The following is a 21037-nucleotide window of genomic DNA, read 5'->3' as shown; positions in this document are numbered from 1 at the left end:
TACAAAACAGTTCCCAAGAATATCTAACTTAAAAAGGAGATCTCGGTGACTTCCAGCTCTGTGAATTTTTAGGTAGCATGATAATCAACATAATTTATATTTAAGTGAATTTGTGTTCTTCTGAAAGGTCTAGTTTGCCAGACAAGAGAAGTGTATCTCCTACTCACCCCTAACAAGCACAGAAGCAAGGTTATATAGTCACTGCTGCCTTCAGACAGAACTCACATCGGACAGGGAAACCTATTTGAATGGGGAGGCCTCGGAGTTTTGACATACACACTCACATCTCACGTTAGACACAGAATATGTCCTCCTCATTTAAAAGCTAAAGGGCTGCACCTATTATGTCACCTGTCACAGCTAAGTCCCTTACCCTCAATACCACCCACAGAGTAGCCATTGTCATCACATGGACTCAAACCTTAATGCAGTCAGCCATATGAAGCCCTTCAAACCAAAGCCGCAAAATTCACAGAATTACACTCAGCGCTGCAAGAGAACCTGGAGAGCCCCTAACCCAATCTCCTCACACAATTTTTTCAAAATTGATGCAGTTTGGCATCTGTTTGGATTTTTGAGAATTCTCAACATCTTGGAGTCTGGTTTCCTTAGGAATAATAGATTTCAATGAACTAAAGCTCCTCTTTTATGAGGTTTTTAATTCTGTTTCATCTGTTTTGCTGGTGACCTTCTCCCCTATCCTAGAATCATAGATTTTTAGATTGTCATCTTTGAGAATACTCAAGGGGACACACATTAAAGATAACTGTCCTGATGGAGTTTGCTAGGCTCAAAGGGTGAGGAGAGCAAGGTATTGCAAGTGTCACACACATTATTTGATCCCATGCCTCCAAATATGATACCATGTACAGCCACAAACCTTTGCAGTTCCAGATTTTTCTCCACCTTCCATGATCTCTTCTTGAGGGTGCCAGATGATCAGGTGTACAAATACTGAGCCCCTTGATGTCATTCTAGCAATGCCCAGTGCCATAGTATTGATGGCTTACCAGTTTTATAAAGTTTTGCTCTATCAGGTCACTATACGATGTATAGTTTCTGCAAAAGCAGTTTAGCTTTCTTTCCATTTCAGGAATTTCCTTATTGTATTTATTACTGCAACAAAGCACAGGCCTTTTTCCACTTCTAAAGAATTACCAGTAGAGGCAAAATTAGAAAGAGTGACCTAGAGGTGTAAGGACACACATCCCATTAGCAAGCTCACAAGCCACATAGAAAATTGATGTTTCATATGTAGCATTTCAGACTTGTTTCTAAAGAACCATAACTATCATAAATTGTTTTGCAATTAAAAAATCAGACAAAATCCCACTATGAAAAAGCCATTATTTAATACTAATACCATCATGTTCTCTCCCCTAAGCTCTTAGGAACAAATGTTGCCATTAGCATACTCCATCACTCGAAAGTCTGTACTTGAGAAAATGGAAATGCACTAATTAAAGAAATGACCAGTACAGCAAGATCAAAGTCAATGCCAGTCTTCTGAGTGCGGCGTGCCTGTGTCCTCACCATGGCCTCTGTGCCTGGCAGCACAGAGGAGGAAATCAGCCTTCCAATAAGCCGTTCACCATTAGCTACAGCCAGATGCCTCTGCTCAGCCCTGCATTTCCAGAGCCCTGCATCCCTCAAGTATGTCAAGTTTCAAACATGAATGCTAGATTGTAGACATCTTCGGTTGTAAAAAAAAAAAAAAGTTGCTCAAAGGTTAAGCCAGTCCCTCTGAATGCAGTCTGATCTAGTCTCCCTACTCATACGTCTCACTTAGAAAAGATATGGTTTTATAGCAAAGTACTTGTTCACGTAGGCAGCCCAAACCAAATTCCCTCAAGCCAAGTGAATTAAAGAGGAAGAAGAAAGCTTGAAACAGACCTAAGCCCAAAAGAGACAAAAAGAGAGACTGAGCCTCAGAAAATAATTTCCAAGGAATTGAAATTCCCTATAAGGTTTTCTTAAGCTGGGTTGCATACACAGCAATGATTATGTGGCTACTTCCTACTCAGAGCTCTCAATTAAAAATAGTCCCCGGGACATCTGTCCCTGGGTTATATCAAATTGGGGTGCCGTGGCCTCACATTTGAGGGGATCACACCCTGTTGTGACTAAGCTCATAAGCATTTCCTCAGGGAAGCAACCAGCAGAGTGTCAAAGGGTGGGGACAGAGGCTCTGAGGACCTAAGCTCATAGACATGTATACAATCAGGCCAGCCCGTAAAGGCTCTATCACCACAGCAGCAGAATAGTGGTTGAGAGAAGCATATAATGCTCCTTCTCTCCTACACACACACACACACACACACACACACACACACACACACACATATTCCCCTAAAGGGAGAGTCTGGCCTTTGGATTGAACTTATCTTCCTGCCAACGTACACAGGGAATCCATTTTGTTCAGAAGAGCAAACTACACAATCTGAGAAGAGGTGCCCTTCATGCTCTGGAAATCAAATTTAGGAGTGAAAATAATCCAGAAAGCAAAGACGGCCAAGGCCAGTGCTGGTGGCAGTGAGAGAGAGCAGCTTGCCACAGAACAGCGGCCAGATGGGGCCCGGTGGGAGAAGCTGAAAACTGGCCACCCTGGCACTCAGAGACTTAATGGAGCATCCGAAGACTACGCACATCAAGGCAGTGCTTAAGCATCTGACATGAGGAAGCCCTGGTGCTAGTCCATGAACACTGAGCTCAAGGAGAACACAGGCTTTACCCCAAGCTTCTTGCCTGCTTCAATCCCAAATAATCTGCTTGAAACTCAAGATAGCTGCCCCTAACACCCGTCTGTCTGTCAATCTGTCTAGCTCTCACTCTCTTTTTTTTCTTTCTGAAAAGTAATTTTCTCCCTCCCCAAAGGCTGAATTCAAAGGAAAACCTAAGAGAGCCCTTTCATTTTCCAAAGTAGTTCCCAGGCTCTGCTCAATCCAGGAAACCCTTATTGATTTGGGGAGCTTTCAGAACCTGGGGCAGCAAAGTGAGAGCCATCTCTCTTAGGAGTGAGGTCAAGAGGCTAAGAGAAAAAGCACCAAAAACCTTCCGGATGGGCTTCTTTTCCTTCCAGCCATAGACTTATGAAAAGTGGAGGGAGAGGAAAAGGATGGGAAGAGAATAGCTGTAACCTTTTATTTAATTTTTTAAAATTTGGAGCAAATATGAAATGCTAACATTTGTTAAATGTGGGTGATATGTATCTATCTCCTCTGGACTCCATGTGTTTTAAATGTTGCATAATTACATTTTTTAATTAAGTGAAATTCAACCAGGAAGACTAAACAGTTAGAATTCAAGGGAATAATGAATTAGTCCACCTTTCAAAGGTTTTATAAATCTTGGCATCCTGAGGAATCTCACTTTAAGCAAACGAGAGAGATGAAAAATCCAGACTTACAAAGGAAATTGGTCAAGAATTGGTTATTCACATTATACAAGGGTTCTTTCCTTTATGAAAGAATTCACCACAGCGTTTCTATAAATATGGAATGCCATATTTAATGTGGTTAATATGGGGTCCAATTTACAAAACAAACACTCGCTTGCAGCACAGCTTTTCAGGAACAAAACTACCGTTCAAAGGTATTTCCACAGGTCTTCCTGTGGAACCCAAGCAGGTTTTCTGTTATGTGAAAGAAAGCACTTCTCAGCTGCACCAGAGGAACTGCTGTCAAGCAAAATGGAGTTCAGTTTGGCCCCAAATGTTGTGTGCCTGGGTGAGTCATTTGCCTTCTCTGTAACTCCATTTTCATGATTATAGAGTGGAAATACTGGTCTCTTCTGAGACGTCTTCCAGGAATGCTGTGGAGCCGTGTGGTTCTAGCCAACATTTTAAAGCAAAATGCTGAATGACAGCAAATGAGATTTCCACATGGGAACCCAAGTTCTTGGAGCTGGCAGAGGTGTTCCCGCAGCTGCAGGACTTTCCTCACCATTCCTTGGGGGGACACAGGGAGGCGCTAGCAGCCTAGGTAAACCCACTGGAAGCAGAGTGACCCTCACCATGCAGCCCACACAAAAACCACTCGTAACTACACAACAGCCAAAGAGGAAATGTAACTTCAAGAGCATTTCCCTCTACAAACAACTGATCCTCTGGGACTTTCACTTCAAGCCTCTCAATTGTTCGAAGTAAATGAGGCTGACATTAAAGGCCAGCCAGTCACACATCAAGAAATCAAGCCTCCTCTCAGTGGGGGGAAAATGGCCGCTCCAGAGCCAGCCTCCCACCTCTCTCACACAGGCCTCTTGTACAAATGGCTTCATTTACCCACATCTGAGACACTCAATCCAGCCAAGCTTGGCCTCCCCTAAGCCCTGGAAGCTGAGATACACATGCAGAGGGGTCAACATCTGAAACTCCAAGCAGACGCCTCAAATCCACTGCAGCGCCATAATTGAAAGACTTCAGCTTTGCCAGGAGGTGACTTCATCCTTTTTTAGTCCTCTAACTCCTAGCAAGCAATCCCCCAAGCCTCTAACCTCAGCCTCTGGGCGTAGTATACCAAAGCCATGGCAAGAGTAGGGCAAGGCTAGGGAGGGAGAAGTCTGCAGCTCCTCCTGCGTTATAAGACTGACTGACAATCAGAGAAAAACCAGGTGGGGCTACTGGGACCCAAAGCAAGTGGTCCTCAGATAAGAATTCCAAAGCCTCAGAGCCTTCTATGGAAAATATCCTGGCTCCAGTCCCCTAGGGAGAGAAATCTCAGGATCATTAGCAAGCGCTCTAGCTGAGCTCAACTTTAGTGAAGGTGTATAGGGAGAGAGGTGATCTCTAAGGTAACCAGTTAATTGCCAATAAGGAATGATAATAATAAATTAGCAAATACTAATGTAAACTAGCTCAGTTCTGCGGCAGTTGCATGGAGACGACAGAGGAACAGTTTATTCTGGAACACATCTTGCAAGCAGATCCCCGCTGGGAAACTCGCTGCCTGGGCTAGATGTGAAACGGGCCAGTAAAGACACAATATAGGCAAAGGTGGCCCTAGAATGTCTACTAGTAGAAGTGGAGCCTTTGATTTTTTAAGAAAACTGGAGTGAGCACGCTTGAAAAGATGTGGGCTGCACTGTTTTCCATTTCTTCCTTCTGCAGCCTGAGGGTTAATTTGGACCCTTAGGGATAAGACTTGGATGGTTCCAAGACCCTGTCATAACAAGGAAAGTAAAATAAAAAATGCTCACTGAAGGATTTGTAGGTTTGTTTCAATTGCAGGTTGTGCTTTGTGTCATTTCCTTGCTATACAAACCAGCCCCATCACACCTATTAATTTACGAGTGATTTCTGAATGTGACATCTGATAGGTTTGTGGCTGCTTTTCTAGTTCCTTAGCCCAGAGTTTCACTCAAACCACTCCAAATCCCTAACTTTAAAACTCTGTTTTAGGGATTAAAGCATGCTGAGCTATTTCTCACTTCTTCTTTTTCTTCAAAGCCTAACTGATGTTTTAATTTCATAATTTGCACTAAGATAACACGCATTGAGACTTTCTGTAGGACAATTAGAAGCATTCATTTTGGTCTGCTCCATACATCCTTGTTCTGCAAACTCTTCCACAGCTACTACACTGCTACTTATGCAACTGCTCTGTGTGTGACCACAGCAGAGTGCACACATACCCTTAGGATGTCTCATATCAAAGACATTACAGTTTGCTAGTGAAAAGTAGAAAAACAGAAAGAGAGAACTCAAGATTGAGTTGGAACCCTAAACTCCTATGCACCTATATGACTAGAATTCTGGAAGCGCTTGCCATCTGTCACTCTTAGAGTTGTCAGCTCAGAAATATCTGACATTAGAAAACTAAAATTAAAAAATACCTCACCAAAGAGACTGGGTGTTTGGGCTATTTCACCCCTCCTGAAGGCAGGAAGAGGTCCCACCCAAGTCTCCATTCCCAGTAAACGAAATGAACTGTATTGTTTTCCTCCAACAATGACCACTGCCTGGGTGACAGAAAAGGTAATGCAGGAGTGCTGATGTACAAAGAAGTAACACTTTCCAGCATCCAGAGGTACCCAGTAGGCATGCCTCCATTCCATAAGATTGGAAGAAAAATTATTTGCTATACTAAGGAGCCCCTAAAATAATTGAAATATTTTTTTAAAACGTTAGCAAACTGACAACCTACTTTCTCTCTTCTCCATTCTTTGTCTTTCAACCTCATTTCCTCTCTCTTCACTCTCCCCCCACACACACTCACACACACACACACACACATTCACTTACACATACACTAAGTCTATGGACTAAGTGAACCAGGATGCCAAGGACTGCAAATCCCACCCTTCAATTTAAAATAGTTAAGAGATACTCGACATCACTAATTCTACAAAAGTCTTCCTCTAATTCTACAAAATTCTACGAAAGTCATCATCCACTTTCCTTCTTCAAATTTGTGTACAAAACCACAAAATCCACATAGCTGATTTCCTGCCCAACATCAGAGGGCAGGTGAATACTATACAACTCTAGGCACGATGATCTCTGTAATACTAAAGGCCGAGTTGCAATTCTCTAGACTAGTGCTCCATTCCTTTTACCTTGCCTGCCTAACTACATTTAAAGTCACTTCCCTTTGGTTTCTAGAGCCAGCAGTGTTCAGATGTGGCTAGGTTTGTACAATGATGCAAAAGTTACCCTCAAATCAGCACAAAACCTTGAGAGCTCAACAGTAAATCTCCATATAAACGATGGCCTGGCTGCCATGGAAGGAGGAGAAGGGGGATACTGAGGAGCCTACAAATTAATACTGGTTGGAAACGCTCTTGTATTGCTTGCAGGGAAATCACAGGGGTGATCTTAGCTCCTCAACTAGACTGTGAACTCTCTGAGGGCAGAAGCTATTGCTTATATTTATTTGGGATCCCCAGGGGACCTCCCACACAGCTCAGCACATAGTGGATACTCAAACAATGCTTACTGATTTGATCTAATGCCATGGTGATAAACTTCACTGTGTGATGGAGCGCTGGGAGGGAAGCAGTTCTGACTCCTCTATAACACCATTGTGAGTAAGTCCTGTATCTGACTCCGCAGCTAAGGAATGAAGTGGGTTCCTCACAAGGTAGTCCAGCAGAGGAACCTAATGTGTAGCAACTTTTGGTCCCAATCTGAAGAGTAAGAATGTAACATATGCTCAGGAAAGAGATGTTACCCTGAATTGAAATGACCTGTTTACTTGCCTGTCTCTCTGTAAGCTCCCTGGGGTCAAGGAGCAAGTGTTTTATTTTTGTATCCATGGCAAGTAGTACAGTGTCTGGCACATTCTAAATGTGCAATAAACGCTACTGGGTTGAATAAATGAACAAATAAAGAATGGTTTAATGAAATAATATAAAGAAAAATGTAAGTGACATCATAAGATTTAATACAGAAATTTCCATAGACTCTTATCTTTATCACACTATAGTACGTATCACTCTGTGCTATAATTGCTTAATAAATGTTAGTTTCTTGGATGGATTAATTAATTAATGAGGAAAATGAAAAGAAAAAATAGGAAAGATATCAAGATATTACTATCGTAGGAATGAAGAATATCCGATTGTACCCCATAGCAGCATTTATCACTCTGTACTGCAAATAACCTATTTGTGTGCCTGTCTTCCCCATTAGAATGTGCATTCTGTGATATCGGAGACCATCTTTTTCATTTCTCTAACACCAGAGCCTAGAGCAGAACCTTACAAAGAGTAGACACTCAACAAATACTAGTTGAATGTATGAATCAATCATTTTTGCTCTCTCATAGGTTTCACCGTACCTAGGTATTTTACCTAGTCCATGTTCAGGGACCTCTGGTATGAGAAGAAGAAAAGGAGAAGTGTCATCTTCCCCATGAAGGACTTTGTGACAGATGCTTGGCTGTGAGTAGGTCTCTCCCCTTTCTGAATGGATTTGTCAGTTGAACTCTCCAGGACTGCATATTAGAAACACACACTTAACCTCACTGTGTCTAGTCCATGCTGTCTTGGATCTGACTAGCCCTAGACACTAGATCTGTGTGATTTTCTTAAATAAGGAAAGCATCTGGCTTTGTGAGTCAGGTATAGGATCAGAATTCAGACTTCAAATGGCTTTTCTAAATAATTAAAGCAATACTTTGTTTCATTCTACCCAAGGAAGAATCTCAGAAAGAACACCAAGATCTTAGGTAAACCATGCAGACATACTCATATGTCTCCTGCTCTTTCCAAGTATCTCATAGACACTGGGGCTCATGTTTTTCTAGTGCCTTGAACTGATTGCATAAATAATCATCAAGCCCTCAGGATTCAATCCTTCTGTCCATGTCCACAAGCAACAGCGGTCAGCACCTGAACCCACAACCTTGGCATCTTTTACCCCAATTGTTTAAATGTCCAACATGAATACTCTAACCACACCACTCTGTAGGTCTTATCTATATAGAACCAGGCTAAATTCCTCTTTGGTCATAAGTGTCTAGGGAGTCACACTTAGGTGTGCAGGTCGTTACAACCGTGATTCTCCAATTACTGTCTAGTGAAGAGATCTGTGATTTAGGGGGCACCTATGTGTCAGACCCTTTACATTTCACAATATCATATTACTCCTTGGACCAACCTTGCATGGTAGATGTGCCCATTTTGTAGATGAGGAAACAGAGATTCAAAGGGATTCCATAGCAAGAGGTGTCCCCCAGAGTCAAAATCATGGCCTATCTGATTCCACTACATAGCTCTACCTCTCCCTCTCCATTGCTGAACTCTTGGTGGTCCACAAGTTGTCCTCCAAAAATTCTATGGTCTAGTCCCTAGTAGTATTCACTGACATTCATAATTATAACCGAGCCTACCTAGCATAATACTGGATTTTCAATAAATCCTTATTTATAGGTTTATAGATTGAAAATATTGGCGGTTTTGTTGCTGGCAGATTATCATCAGTTTCTCATTAAAAGCACTGCTGTTTGGTGCCATTAATTCTAATGAGAATTATTTTTCAGGAACTAGGAGAAATAGTCAATGCAAGTGGTCCTAAAACTCTTTGCCCTATGAAATTGATACAAATACTACGAGACTATTTTATATGCATCAGCCCAAGTATGTCAGGCCGAATTATTTCTGAGCTAGGAAGGTGTCACTGAAACAGCACTTACCAGAGAGGTACAGAGCCCTGAGATCTAGTCCTCTCTCTCGGTGTCCTGTTCCATGAGTCTGAACAAGTCCCTTAGCATCTCTGGACCTTCATTTCATCATCTACTGAAGGGCAATCTACTAAGATACCTGACTGTGAGGCTCAAAAGAGACAATGGTTGCGACGGTGCTTCGAAAAATATGGAAGTGCTCTCCAAGTATGCAGTCTTCCTTTCATTAGTGGCCCAGAAGAGGGCATATGCCTCCCAGTGCATCAAATTTCCAACCAAAGAGGGACTTAAGCTATTCATAGAAAAATGAAATCAACTTAAGAACTGTCATTTATAGTCTTCCACCCAGTCGCCCAATGACCATCATCCACATTATCATCCTACTACCCTGAAATATTTCAATAGCCAGAAAACAATGGACCACATAGTGTTAAAGAAAAAATACTTCTATTTGAAAATATTCATTTCCAGTAAATGGAAACAGAGCTAACTCAAATACATAGTTAATTCTTGAAATTTTCATTATTAGTGACAATTTCAACCTCTTCATTTGCCAAATGTCACCATAAGGGCTACCAAGAAATGGCAAAGTGCCTCTTTTATTGTTTTGTTTGCCTCCCCTTGACCAGTCCATCTATATTCTTGGCAAAGCATGTATATGGCCAAAGAAAAAGCATACGGGAGCTTTAGGAGGCTAAATCACTCACACACTGGGACATTGGCCCCTGAACATTCTAGGCTTCATCCATCTTTAACACTACTTGTTGACTCTTTCTCAGCCACTTTAACTGTACTACGGGTCTCACTGTCTGGCAAGCATGCCGTGTATCTGCCACAGGTGGAGCCAATTCATATTGCGCCAGAATACCATACAGGGATTCCAAAGGCTTAGATCCCTTGAGCTCCCACTCCCAACATTCACCCCTACAAAGGTCCCGTATGTTGGGTTACCCTTTGACCCAAGAAGCACGGGTAGCAAACCCTGACTACGGAAAGAGGCTTAGGCAGAGTTCTCCCCACCCCTGCCAGGGGACATGCCAGCATAGAGGCCTATGGGGTCCAGGGAGCAGCAGGGGTAAGAGGTCTAGGTGGACCTCACAGAGCCGCTTAGCTGTACTCACCTCAGGCAGAGGCACACCGTTGATGATCAGGTCTGGCTGCTGGGGGCCCTGGCTGTTGAAAGAGTGATGATAGATGTGGTTGGCACTGGTATTGCGGGTGTTCTGATTCTCCACATTCAGAAAAGTGCTCTCAGAGCGGCGGCAGCCCAGGGGCAGTGTTTGCTGGTGGTAGTCGAAATAGTTGAGGGATGAGGTCAGGGAGGAGCAACTGACAACATTCATCTTGTCTGTCTCCTCCACATCCCGGGGTACCAGGCGGATGTCATTCTTACTGATTTTTTTCTTCTTGCTTGATTTCTTTTGATGCCCATAGGAGTACTCAGCGATTCTATGTGACAGAAAAGGCAGAATGTATCGCTAACGCCCTCCCAAACCACGCATTGATTAACAAACATTAAGCACCTCAAAGGGTTGTACCCCATCTCTGCTCCAGCTTCTTATTCTGGCGCATTACATCATCGGGTTTCTCCCTGTGCTTTTTACATGCGAAAACAAGCTGAGGGCCATACAGTTTTCATATTAAACATAGTAACCTCCCACTCCCACCCCCCCCCCCAAAAAAAGTTTCTATACTTTGGATTTGGAATTTCTCATTCTAAGTGGCCATTTAGCAAGGGTGGGGGGACAGGGAAAGTTGAGCCTATGGGAGAGAAAGCATGAAAATGCTCAAATCTGGAGCTTCCCTGGAACCCAGAGGAACTCCTGGGTGAAATAAGAAGCAAGTCCTAATTTAACAGAAGAGGAGATGGAAGGAAATTAAAAAAAAAAAAAAAAACCCTTTCCAGTTCCTCCAGGCATTTGCCATGTGGCAAACACCCTCAATCACTTCCTCTATGATTGACCTGATCAGTTTTGGACTAGGGTAGGAGATCAGACCCCGTCCTTCGACATATCCTCAAGTCCTCTCCTCCACACCCTCCTTCCCCCTGCCTTAGCCCTGCTCCCTTCTTCTCCCCACCCCACCCCCTCCTCTCCTAGAGAAATCTGATAGCCAAACCCATTTGAATGAGGGGAAATGCCTTTTTACCTCTTTCCCCTTAGGCTCACTTTCTCCTCTGCCTTTTTGTCTTGCTCCTCGCTAATGGGAGAAACCGAGATGCAATGCAGACACTTGCTGTTTTGTCCTTTTATAAAACAGCCGAGGAGACAAGTGATGGTTAAACAATTACTGCAAAGGAATTTAAAGGTTAGTGCATTCAGCATCCTTCTCCATTCAGGTGTACCTACAAGCAGCTGTGCTGCAACTGGAACATAAAGAGCTCAATTTAATTAACACTGACACAGGCCCAGCAACATGCACCAAAGACACCAAGCATTAAGAGACTTGTCAAAAGAAATACATTAAAATGTAGCCAGATTCTCAGTCATTTATTACTTTGCACATAATGAATCAGCTTATTGTTTGGAAATTCAATTTCTAGGCAATAATCAGCAAAACAGGGTTAATAAGTAATACAGGTTGATCTTTACAAGGGAAAGACTGTGCCTGTATTTTCACTCGACAAGGCTAATTGTCTGAATACAAAAAGGAAGTCCAATTCAAGCAGCAATTGCAGATCATCTCGCAAGTCTCATAAATGAATGCATTTGAGGAAGAGGCTCTGCAGAAGCTGAGAACAAGAAACCTCTGCCTAATACATGGAAAGACAAGCTCTTGAACTTTAGGTTTCTAAGAAGTCTGAGCAGACGGGGAGATTGCATATCTCCAGCGGCAAATTCTTGCTCTGTCCCAGGGATCTTCCTGAGCTGAGCAGTTGAGTTCCCCTCACCCTTTCGCTCTGTGCTCAGGCAGACTTGCAGCGATGGCAAGCTGATGTTACTGGGGCTTGGGAGCAGATAAAATCCCAAAGACCCCAGGACTAGGGTTGATTTTCTTTTCTAATCTGTTTATGGAATCAATGGGAAGTTCTAATCATTTTGTTTACCCTTGATGGGTAAGTTTGGCAATGCCCCGTCCAATTATTCAGCTGAGGCATTCATCGCAACCCTTTCTGTATTGACCAATTATTTAATTAAACTGTACTTCATTAATCTCAAACCATCACAGGGAACAGGGCTCTTTTCAAATACACATGTGAGTGAAGTTAGAGAACATTGAGATTTACCTCTTTTTTTTTTCCAATTCAAATGCTCTGCTCCCTGTTTTAATGATCTCTCTGGCAAGCTCATGGAAAGAGCTCTCGCTTCTAGTCATACATCACCAAGAGGTGGCAAAGCCTTCAATATCTTTATTTCAAACTGATTTCTTCTTCACCAAGGAAAGGGTCTTGTGCCTTTACTTTATGCTGAGGAAATGCTTTAGAAGAGTCCCCTCTATCATTATCTCCATATAAACAAAATTTTATAGACCCCACATTTTTCTCCTATAAAAATCGCCACTGGCAGTCACAGGTTTCAAAGGTAAGAGCAATATTAATTTCCATTTCTCCCATCTGAAATGACTCGGAGCTGAAGGAAAGAAAAGTCACGGCCATTTCACTAGTAACAGGATTAAAGCATTTATGAGGCATTGCAGCTGCTCTTTTATGGCACCTGATTGATATTCATGTGTGGTTAGCATTTGTCTACTAACTTGTGTAACGCAGAGAATAGTAAAAGGGAAACAATAATTGCACGGCTGTTACATATTCAGGGGACTCTGATTCACAGAAGTGTGCATTTCAAATGGTGTCAAATACAAATCGGACCTACAGAAACATATTTTGACTGATTAACATGCAAGCACAGATGGCTCAAAAGACACACTGGATGTGTAGGTGTGTTGGAAGCACACACACCTTGGTTGGAAATAGCAGCATCATTCATTTTCAGCAAACTAAAGAAACAACTTTTTTTCAACCGTTTCGATAAGACACTGCTGGAAAAAAATTACATGTGTCATCCTAAATTAGATTTTAGAAATACTTAGAATTAGTTGTTCTATCCAATTGTAAGGAAGGGCTTCAGCAAGACCCTCTAATGTTCTTATCAGGAAATCTTTTTAAAAAAATACTACACATCATTCCAGTTTACACATTTCTATTCCCCCCCCCTCACACACACACACACACACACACACACACAAACACACATCTTGCACACAGTTCAAAGAAGGAAATTCTAACACAATAGCTCATAGTGACATCCACTGGTAGGGACTAGATCTTAATGCCACAGCAGATACCCACATTAGAGGAAAGCACTATCAACTCCAGAAGATTGCTATTTTTACTGAAACACCTGGATGCAAAGTCTTGTCCCTCATTGGGATGTTTGGTCTCCACTCCACCAACCAACCAGATATTTGAAAACACAGATGACTGGTAGAATTTCACTTTACATAGCCAGATCTTTGGGAACTGGATACAAAACAAGCCAAGAACACACTAAAAAACACTAATTACCTGCTTCCCCACACATTCCTGTTCTCTCTTCCCTAAACTCTCTGTTTTCTACCTTAGATTCCCACTCACAGGCTATCTTCAGAGTTTCTCTCTACAACAGGATGGGGCAGCTGCCAGCCCTCCCTCTCCTTTCAGCACCTGCCCCCAAAACACTGTTCCCCAAAATCAAGTTGTAGTACTTGCTGGTTCTGCTGAAAATCAATCAATCTCCCTCCCTTTCTCTCCCTCTCTCTGTCTCTCTCTCTCTCTCCCTCTCTCTCTCTCTCTCTCATTTTTTTCTGCCATAACTTCACAGAGACAGCTGTGCAAATTTTAAAACGATAATTGCTTTTCTTCTCATCATCATTATGTGACAGAATCCATTCTAACAGTAAGTGATTGTCTTCCAGCAAATTGTCAGATCAAAAGAATTGATCAACTTGTACTGCCACAAACTTTTCCTCCCTCCAAAAAGAAGCGCTGTAGGTATGGTGCATGCATTTAAGTAGGAAACGAAAGCACTGGGATTTTCACACAGAGAGACAGATAACATCTTATTCATCCAAGACAAAGAAAGAAAGAAAAGTTGGCTCTACCTGCAGTTGTAGGTCCGGATCTCTTTGTTGTCTCGCTTGCACTTAATTGCCACGAAGATCATAGTGACAAAGAGGATGCCGGCAATGGAGCCCAGGGCAATAATGAAAATCAGGGACAAGTTCACCGAGCCCATTGACTCTTGGGCGTCTAGAGCAGGGGACAGGTAGATTAGGACGAGCGCAGAGGCGGAGAGAGACGTCTTGCCGTGGTCGTGGGCCACTACAATAAGCTCATAGGAAGCCTTGGAGCTCTCGCCGAAGGTCCGAGTGGTTCTGACTTCGCCATTGACCTGGTCTATTTCAAAGAAGCCGCGGTCGCCCTCGGTCATGTCGTAGGTGACCCGGCCGTTCTCGCCCTCGTCGTAGTCGTCTGCTTTGACAACGGTCACCAGGTAGCCTATGCCGGAGTTGCGGGGGATGTAGACCTCGGCGGTGCCGTTGATCAAGGGTGGGGCCGTGATGACCGGGGTATTGTCATTGACGTCGAGGATGATGACTCGAACCGTGGCGTTGCTCTGCAGCGAGGGCAGGCCGCCATCCTTGGCCAGCACCTTAAATTCGAATGCCTTGGTCTGCTCATGGTTGAAAGATCGCAGCGCGTAGATGTCACCCGAGTTGGGGTTGATGGAGACATAGGTGAAGACAGGCATGTCCCGCACCTGCGACGGCACGATCTGGTAGGAGACACTGCCATTGAGACCCAGGTCGGGGTCTCGGGCAGACACAGAAAGCAAATAGGCGCCGGGTGTGTTGTTCTCCTGCACAATGACCTGGTAGTAGGGCTTAGAGAAGTGCGGGTGGTTGTCATTCTCATCGGTGATGCGCACAGTAAAGGACTTGGCACTCTGCAGCATGGGCACGCCGCCGTCACGCGCTTGGATCGTGAGGTTGTACTGGTCGTGTTGCTCCCGGTCCAGCCGTCCGTCCACCAGGATAGTGGAGAAGCTCTCATACTCCTGCAGCCGAAAGGGCACGTTACCCAGCAAACGGCACTGCACGCGCCCATTGAGGCCGGAGTCACGATCAGACACCCGCACCAGTGCAATCACGTAGCCCGGGGGGGCGCTCTCGCTCACCTCCACCAGTTCGCTGTTGACCGACAGCAGGTTGATGACCGGCGGGTTGTCATTGGTGTCCAGAACGCTGACTGTGACCTTGCAGTGTGCCGGGATGGAGTTGGGCCCCAGGTCCTTGGCCTGCACGTCCAATTCATACACGTGGCCCTCTTCATAGTCTAGGGCACCGGTGACCGTGACCAGGCCGCTGTGCGGGTCAATTTGGAAGAGCTCACGCGTGCGGTCGTTGACGTAGCCGTAGAATGAGTACACCACCTGGCCATTGGTGCCCTCGTCTGGGTCACTGGCGTTGAGGCGGATGACGGGCGTGTTGGGAGGTGAGTTCTCTGGTACGCTCACCGCATAGGTGGACTCGCCAAACACCGGGTTGTTGTCATTGGAGTCAGTCACCTTGATGCTAAGGCCAACAGTGCCCAGGTGCGGCGGATCGCCGCCGTCGAGTGCAGTGATTCGAAAGCTGTAGTGCGACTGCGTCTCGCGGTCCAGGCTCTTTTCCACCACGAGTTCGGCAAAGCGTGAGCCGTCTCCGCGCGTCTTGATCTCCAGACCGAACAGCTCATTCGGCGTGAGCTCATACGTCTGCACGCCAAAGCTGCCCGAGTCTGGGTCGTAGGCGCTGTCCAGCGGGATGCGCGTGCCTGGGCTGGCTGCCTCCGAGATCTCCAGCTCGATCTGTGCCGCCGGGAAGCTGGGCGCGTTGTCGTTCAGATCCTTGATCTCCACTTTAATCACGCAGATCTCCATTGAGCTGGACATGACCTCGAGCGAGATGATGCACTTGGGGCTCTGGCGGCACAGCAGGTCGCGGTCAATCTTCTGCTTGGTGACCAGCAAGCCCGAGCTGGGGTTGATGTCCACCAGGTGCGGAGCTGAGTTGGACACCACACGGAAGGCAGAGGCCTGCCGTGGGTCCAGTGCGAAGCCCGCCTCGCGCGCGTCCTTGGCCACGTTGGCGATCACCGTCCCGGCGCGCTGCTCCTCTTCCACCGAGTACTTGAGGTTAATGAGGGCGGCCGCCTGCGTCCACAGTACGGCCAACAGCAGCAGCACCGGCAGCAGGAGCGACTCCATGGCTGCGCGGGGCTCTGCCTGGCCTCGCCTCTCCACACCCCTCCGAGGCCGACGCCGCCGGCGCTCCAGCTTCCCGCTGGCTCGGGCCGCCTGTTGCGCGCGCCCCGGGGCCCCGGAGGCCGCGGGAGGAGTCCCGCCCAGGGCGGCCCGGCGGCGCGGGGGAGACACCCGCGCCGGCTCCAATGCTGAGGTTGCGGCGGACTCAGCGAGGGCTCGCGGGGGGCCCGGGGGCTCCGGGGGGCCAAGGGAGCGCCGCGCGGCCCCGAGCCCCCTCCCTCCAGCCCGGCTACTCAGTTTTCCCCCTTCAAAGTTAGCCGGGCGCGACTGGCCGCAGCGGCGCAGGGCTGCGGATCGGAAGGCGTCTGAGCGGCCGGATCCACACGCGGCTGAGTCCCGACCGCACTTGGGGCGAAGGAGGGGAGGGCAGTGGGGGCGCAGCCTCTCAGGCACTGCCCGGTCCGCCGCGGCGCACCGGCACTGGGGCTGGCGAGTGCGTTGTCTGTGCACCTGGCATGCGCAAGGACCTCCCCCCAGCACTCCTGGCTCACTGCGGAGAGAGGACCCGCCTGGAACGCTCCCTCCGGGGTCCGGAGGGGCCACGCTGACCTTTTCGAGGCCTGTTGGGGAGAAGGGGGAATCGCAGGCGGGAGTTCGAGTTCCTGTCAAACGCCGCAACGCCCGAGTATCTGGCTGAGCCGGACAGCGGTCCCGGGGCTGGCAGAGGAAGGGGGAGGGGAGAGAGGCTGCCGAGACGAGAGCGCTCTCCCTCGCTCTGAGACTGGCTTCGGAAAGCTTGTCGGGCGCGTCTGTCCAGGATCCGAGGTGGGCGCGAAGTCCCCCCCTTCCAACAGCACAGTTAGACTGCGGGCGTTTGCGTGTCGGAAATCAAAGTTACCAATGCAGCCCAAGCCTCCTGGTCAAGTTGTGAAAACGGGGCGATGGCAATTTGTCCAAGAAAATCAAAGTCCTGGTCTTTCCAATGGCCCGGGGGGGGGGGGGGGGGGGGGGGGGGAATGGGGAGGGGGGGAGGGGAAGCGACAACAGTACCGGCCAGGAGAGGCGGGGCCGCCGCCGCGCGTACCGGGGGCTTCTCCTCCTCCCCCGGTCTGGGCTGGGGTGTCGCTCCGAGGGCCGCCGCCGCCGCCGCCGCCGCCGCCGCAGCCGCGGGAGGAAACCCTCCTAGCTCAGTCGCATGTCGCTGGGGTCCGCCTCAGCAGCTGCCACGGTTGACGGTTACGTCGCCGCCAAAGTTTACTTGCGGGAGCGTCTTGATTCCATCCTCCCGGAGAGGCGCTGGCAGCGCCGCGTTGGGCTCCACTCCCTCCCTGGCACTCTCGCACTCGGGAGGTCTGTGTCGCTCTCTCTTTCTGTCTCGGGCTGTGTGTGAATGTGTGAGAGAGAGGAAGAGTGAGTGTGTGGTGGGGGAGTGTGAGTGTGGAGTGTAAGCGAGCAGGAGTGGGAGGTTTTGGATCTCCGATGAATCCGCTCAGCCGGAATGCCGCGGAGCGCAACGTGCCAAGGGCCCGCGCCGGGCTAGGGACGCGGGTGCCAGTGCCCTCCGGGCAAACCCGGCATGGTGCGCGGGAGCTGTGCTGCCTTCTGCGCCCGCTCGTCCGTCTCCCCCCTGCGCCCTGCGCCCGCCGCCGCCGCCGCCGCCACTGCTGCTGCTGCTCCTCCCGATGCCGCAAACTACTGGCGGTGGAGTCTGGAGAAAGCCGGGAGAGCCTGAGCTGCCGAGCCCGGCTACGCCAGGCGCTAGCCAATCAGCGCGCCGCCCAGCGGGCTTAGGGCTTGGGGCGGGGCCAACGCTCGGGGGGCGGGGTGGGGCGGGGCGAGCCGGAAACTTACACACTGGCGGGACCAAGTGATACCCTGGCCGGCAGAGCCGGGGTGGGAGTTAGGGGAGGGCAGGGGGGCAGGCCAAGCGGGGACAAGAGGGCAAGTTGGAGCGGGGAGGGGTGCGTGCTGGCGCTGCGGCTGAGCTTCCCCGGGAACTGCGCGCCGATCGTGTTTGTAGAGATTGCAGGAAAGATGAGGATTTGATTCTCTTAGAGTGATTATCTCCCTCGCATATATTCATATCTTGAATATAATCTTCATATTCTCTCCCCTCCTTTGTCTCTTCGCCCTAGAGTCGTCTGTCTGTTTCTGTCTTCCTCTCCTCTCCTTCTCTGGTAGTGGAAGGAAAAAAGGGAAGGAGAAAGCGCCCCCGAGGTGGTCATTCATCCGGCTCTTGGCCGGTGAGTCTTCACTTCAATTGAGAACCGCAGCAGCCATCCTCCCGGACCGTCACCCCAATTCCTCCTTCCCGGGCAGACGCGGCACTCCCCCCTCGCCCCCGCCCCCCGGAGCAGGGCCCCTGGCCTGGTTCGGTTCACTCTTGTCTGTGGCTTGTTAATCAAATGGAATCTGCGGTGCAGGGACTGAGCCGCGGAGAGGGCTGGACACATTTTGTTGCCCCTCACCCTACCCTGTTGGAGAATTTAGCTTCCTATAAATAAACTGTACGTTTGAGAAGAGCCAGTGGATCGGACGCCGCCGCGCCGAGCCACGCTGGGAGAGCCCGGAGCCCGGCGGGATCTGCAAAGCTTGAGCGCAGTCCGCGTAGGTCTCCGGCAGCTGGAGCCGGCGCCGGTGTGCGGGGCGCCCCAGCCTTCCGGCGGAGCCTCGCTCCCAGTGGGCTGCCAGCACCTCTCGGGCGGTGGTGGCGGCGGCGGCGGCGTGTGCCAGTGCTGGGAAGCGGGAGGCCGGCGTGGCTGGGGCTGACATCAAACTCGGCTTACCTTCCGGACTGAAGGCGCCCTGGGGACAGAGGGGGACTCCTCCCTGCCCCGTTCTGAGGCTCTTAATTAAGGTCACCGGCGGGAAGAATCAAAAGCACCCCGCTGAACAAGTTGGGTTTTTTCATCATAGATTGTGGGTGGAGGGGACCGGCTCCTGATTTCGCAATTCTTGGAAGAGTAAACCTCCCTTCTGAGGGAGTCGTCTGGGATATTTGGGAGTCTTGGGTGAGCAAACTCATAATTAGCCCAGCGATGTTGGCCCAAGCCTATGGGCTTAAAAATGAGACTCACTTTTACCCTTTAAAAAACATTAAACAAGAAAAGGAAAAAAGGCATTTGGACACAAAATAGCTTTTTCAAAACTGCCATCTTCTTGCAGAGAGGAACCCAGCTGCACTTAAAATATATTTCTCCTTCCAAGACGAGCTAGTTTAGCAGCCTTTACCTTGGCGGGAGGAAGGAGAAGACAGCTTCCTCCTAGAGAAAGAAATTATTTCGGGAGTGAGGTTGCGACCTCTGAACGTGCATCGGAGACCAAGGGGGAGGGTGTGGGGAGCATGATCCGCTTTCCGCGTGGAGGTCGTTTCATTCTTTCACATTAGGATGCAATTCAGCCCAGAACATCAGGGAGAAAATCGAAGCATCTGCAATGAGTATCATTTAATTTCGGTCATTTAGAGGGGCGGGTGGACAGCAGAGTTGTGGCTCCAGGGAGCCCCGCGGCCTGCCCTGTTTTCTGCAGACCCTGTTGGAGAAATGGGCAAGTAGTGGAGGAGAGTGACAACATGGCAGGCAGCGCGGGCGCACCTCGCGGGCTGCGCAAAGAGAAGGGCTCCATTTGATTTATCACAGTTATTTACCTTTGATGTCAGCGAGTGGGAATGAAGTGCATCTTGGTCTAATTAAAAAGGCCTAAAAAGGCATTTGAAATGGGTTTGCTATCTGATCACGGGATGTGAGTCCGGCGTTTGGCAGCTTTCTAAAATATTGCTTGGACTATTTAAACAGAACAATTAGCAGCATGCTAAAATGTTTGTATGCTATGCTTAGAAGCTTTTAGCTGTAAACTTTAAGGCGATCTGTTCCCTTTAAGTTAAAAAAGGATGATGCTGCTTCCTTGTGGCGAAGGCTGTCAGGAACCCACTGATCAATAAAAGTAAACTGGCGCCTCCACGGCTTGATTGAGCGGGAGCAAAGAGTCTGAGAAGTAGTCTTGGCCATTAACAATCCCCCAGGTAACGAGAAATGGAAGAATTACTCAGGTAAAATGATTAACATTGCCGTGGCATCTGAAAAGATGCGCACAACAAGATAAGAAGGCTGCGGACCTCTTACCTTGGGGAGTGTTAATAGAATGTCTATATTCTGCTGTCTTTTAAAGATAAATAGGAGAATTCAATTCATGTACAATGTCGTTACCCTTGTAATTGCAATCACATTGTAAAGACATGTTCTGCATTTGCAAAGACAAACGCGCTCTTCGCTAAGGAGATGGCACTGGGTTCCCTGCTTCCTACTCCCTTGCTGTTCACATTGAAGCTGCCCCTCCTTTCCAAGCAGAGCACCCCGAGTACTTGCAGCTACACCCAACAGCTTTTACCAATCCAGGTGCTGAGGGAGACAGAGTCATGTGCCTCTGATTTCCCTCTTTCCCATCACCCCCAAGCTCAAAGTGATAGTTACACCTCCCCTCCAAAAGAGCTCTTCCATCCCCCCAGCCGGTTTCTACAGATAATCCTAACACTGTTTGCTCTCAGAATGTATTTTTTTCTAATAGGCACACTCTATCATGATACTCCAACAATGCTATTGACTAAATGAGTGGCTGAAACACCTTTATGATCAGAAATTTATTAATTAACTGAATAAAACCATTCTGCGTGTAGGAAATAAAAACAAAAAGTTCAGA

General features: G+C 47.8%; 1 protein-coding gene across 3 annotated transcripts in view; it reads right to left on the bottom strand.

Annotated features, from left to right (window-relative positions):
- Nucleotides 1–16745, bottom strand: part of PCDH19 (protocadherin 19) — a 96377-nt gene extending 79632 nt beyond the window's left edge. For 2 of the 3 annotated variants that reach the window (XM_046674032.1, XM_046674033.1), the window contains exons 1-2: nt 14199–16745; nt 10241–10568 (exon numbers count right to left, since the gene is read on the bottom strand). In XM_046674032.1, the coding sequence (XP_046529988.1) occupies nt 10241–10568; nt 14199–16345 (2475 nt within the window). In that variant the 5' untranslated portion in view covers nt 16346–16745. Of the gene's footprint in view, nt 1–10240; nt 10569–11267; nt 11409–14198 lie in introns of all 3 variants that reach the window. The other variant, XM_046674034.1, reaches the window with a different exon arrangement.
- Between the last annotated feature and the right edge of the window lie 4292 nt (nt 16746–21037).

Source organism: Equus quagga, chromosome 10, assembly GCF_021613505.1.
Source record: "Equus quagga isolate Etosha38 chromosome 10, UCLA_HA_Equagga_1.0, whole genome shotgun sequence".
Lineage (NCBI taxonomy): Eukaryota > Metazoa > Chordata > Mammalia > Perissodactyla > Equidae > Equus > Equus quagga.
Note: the sequence above shows the minus strand (reverse complement) of the source record. Positions and strands in the feature narration are given on the sequence as shown.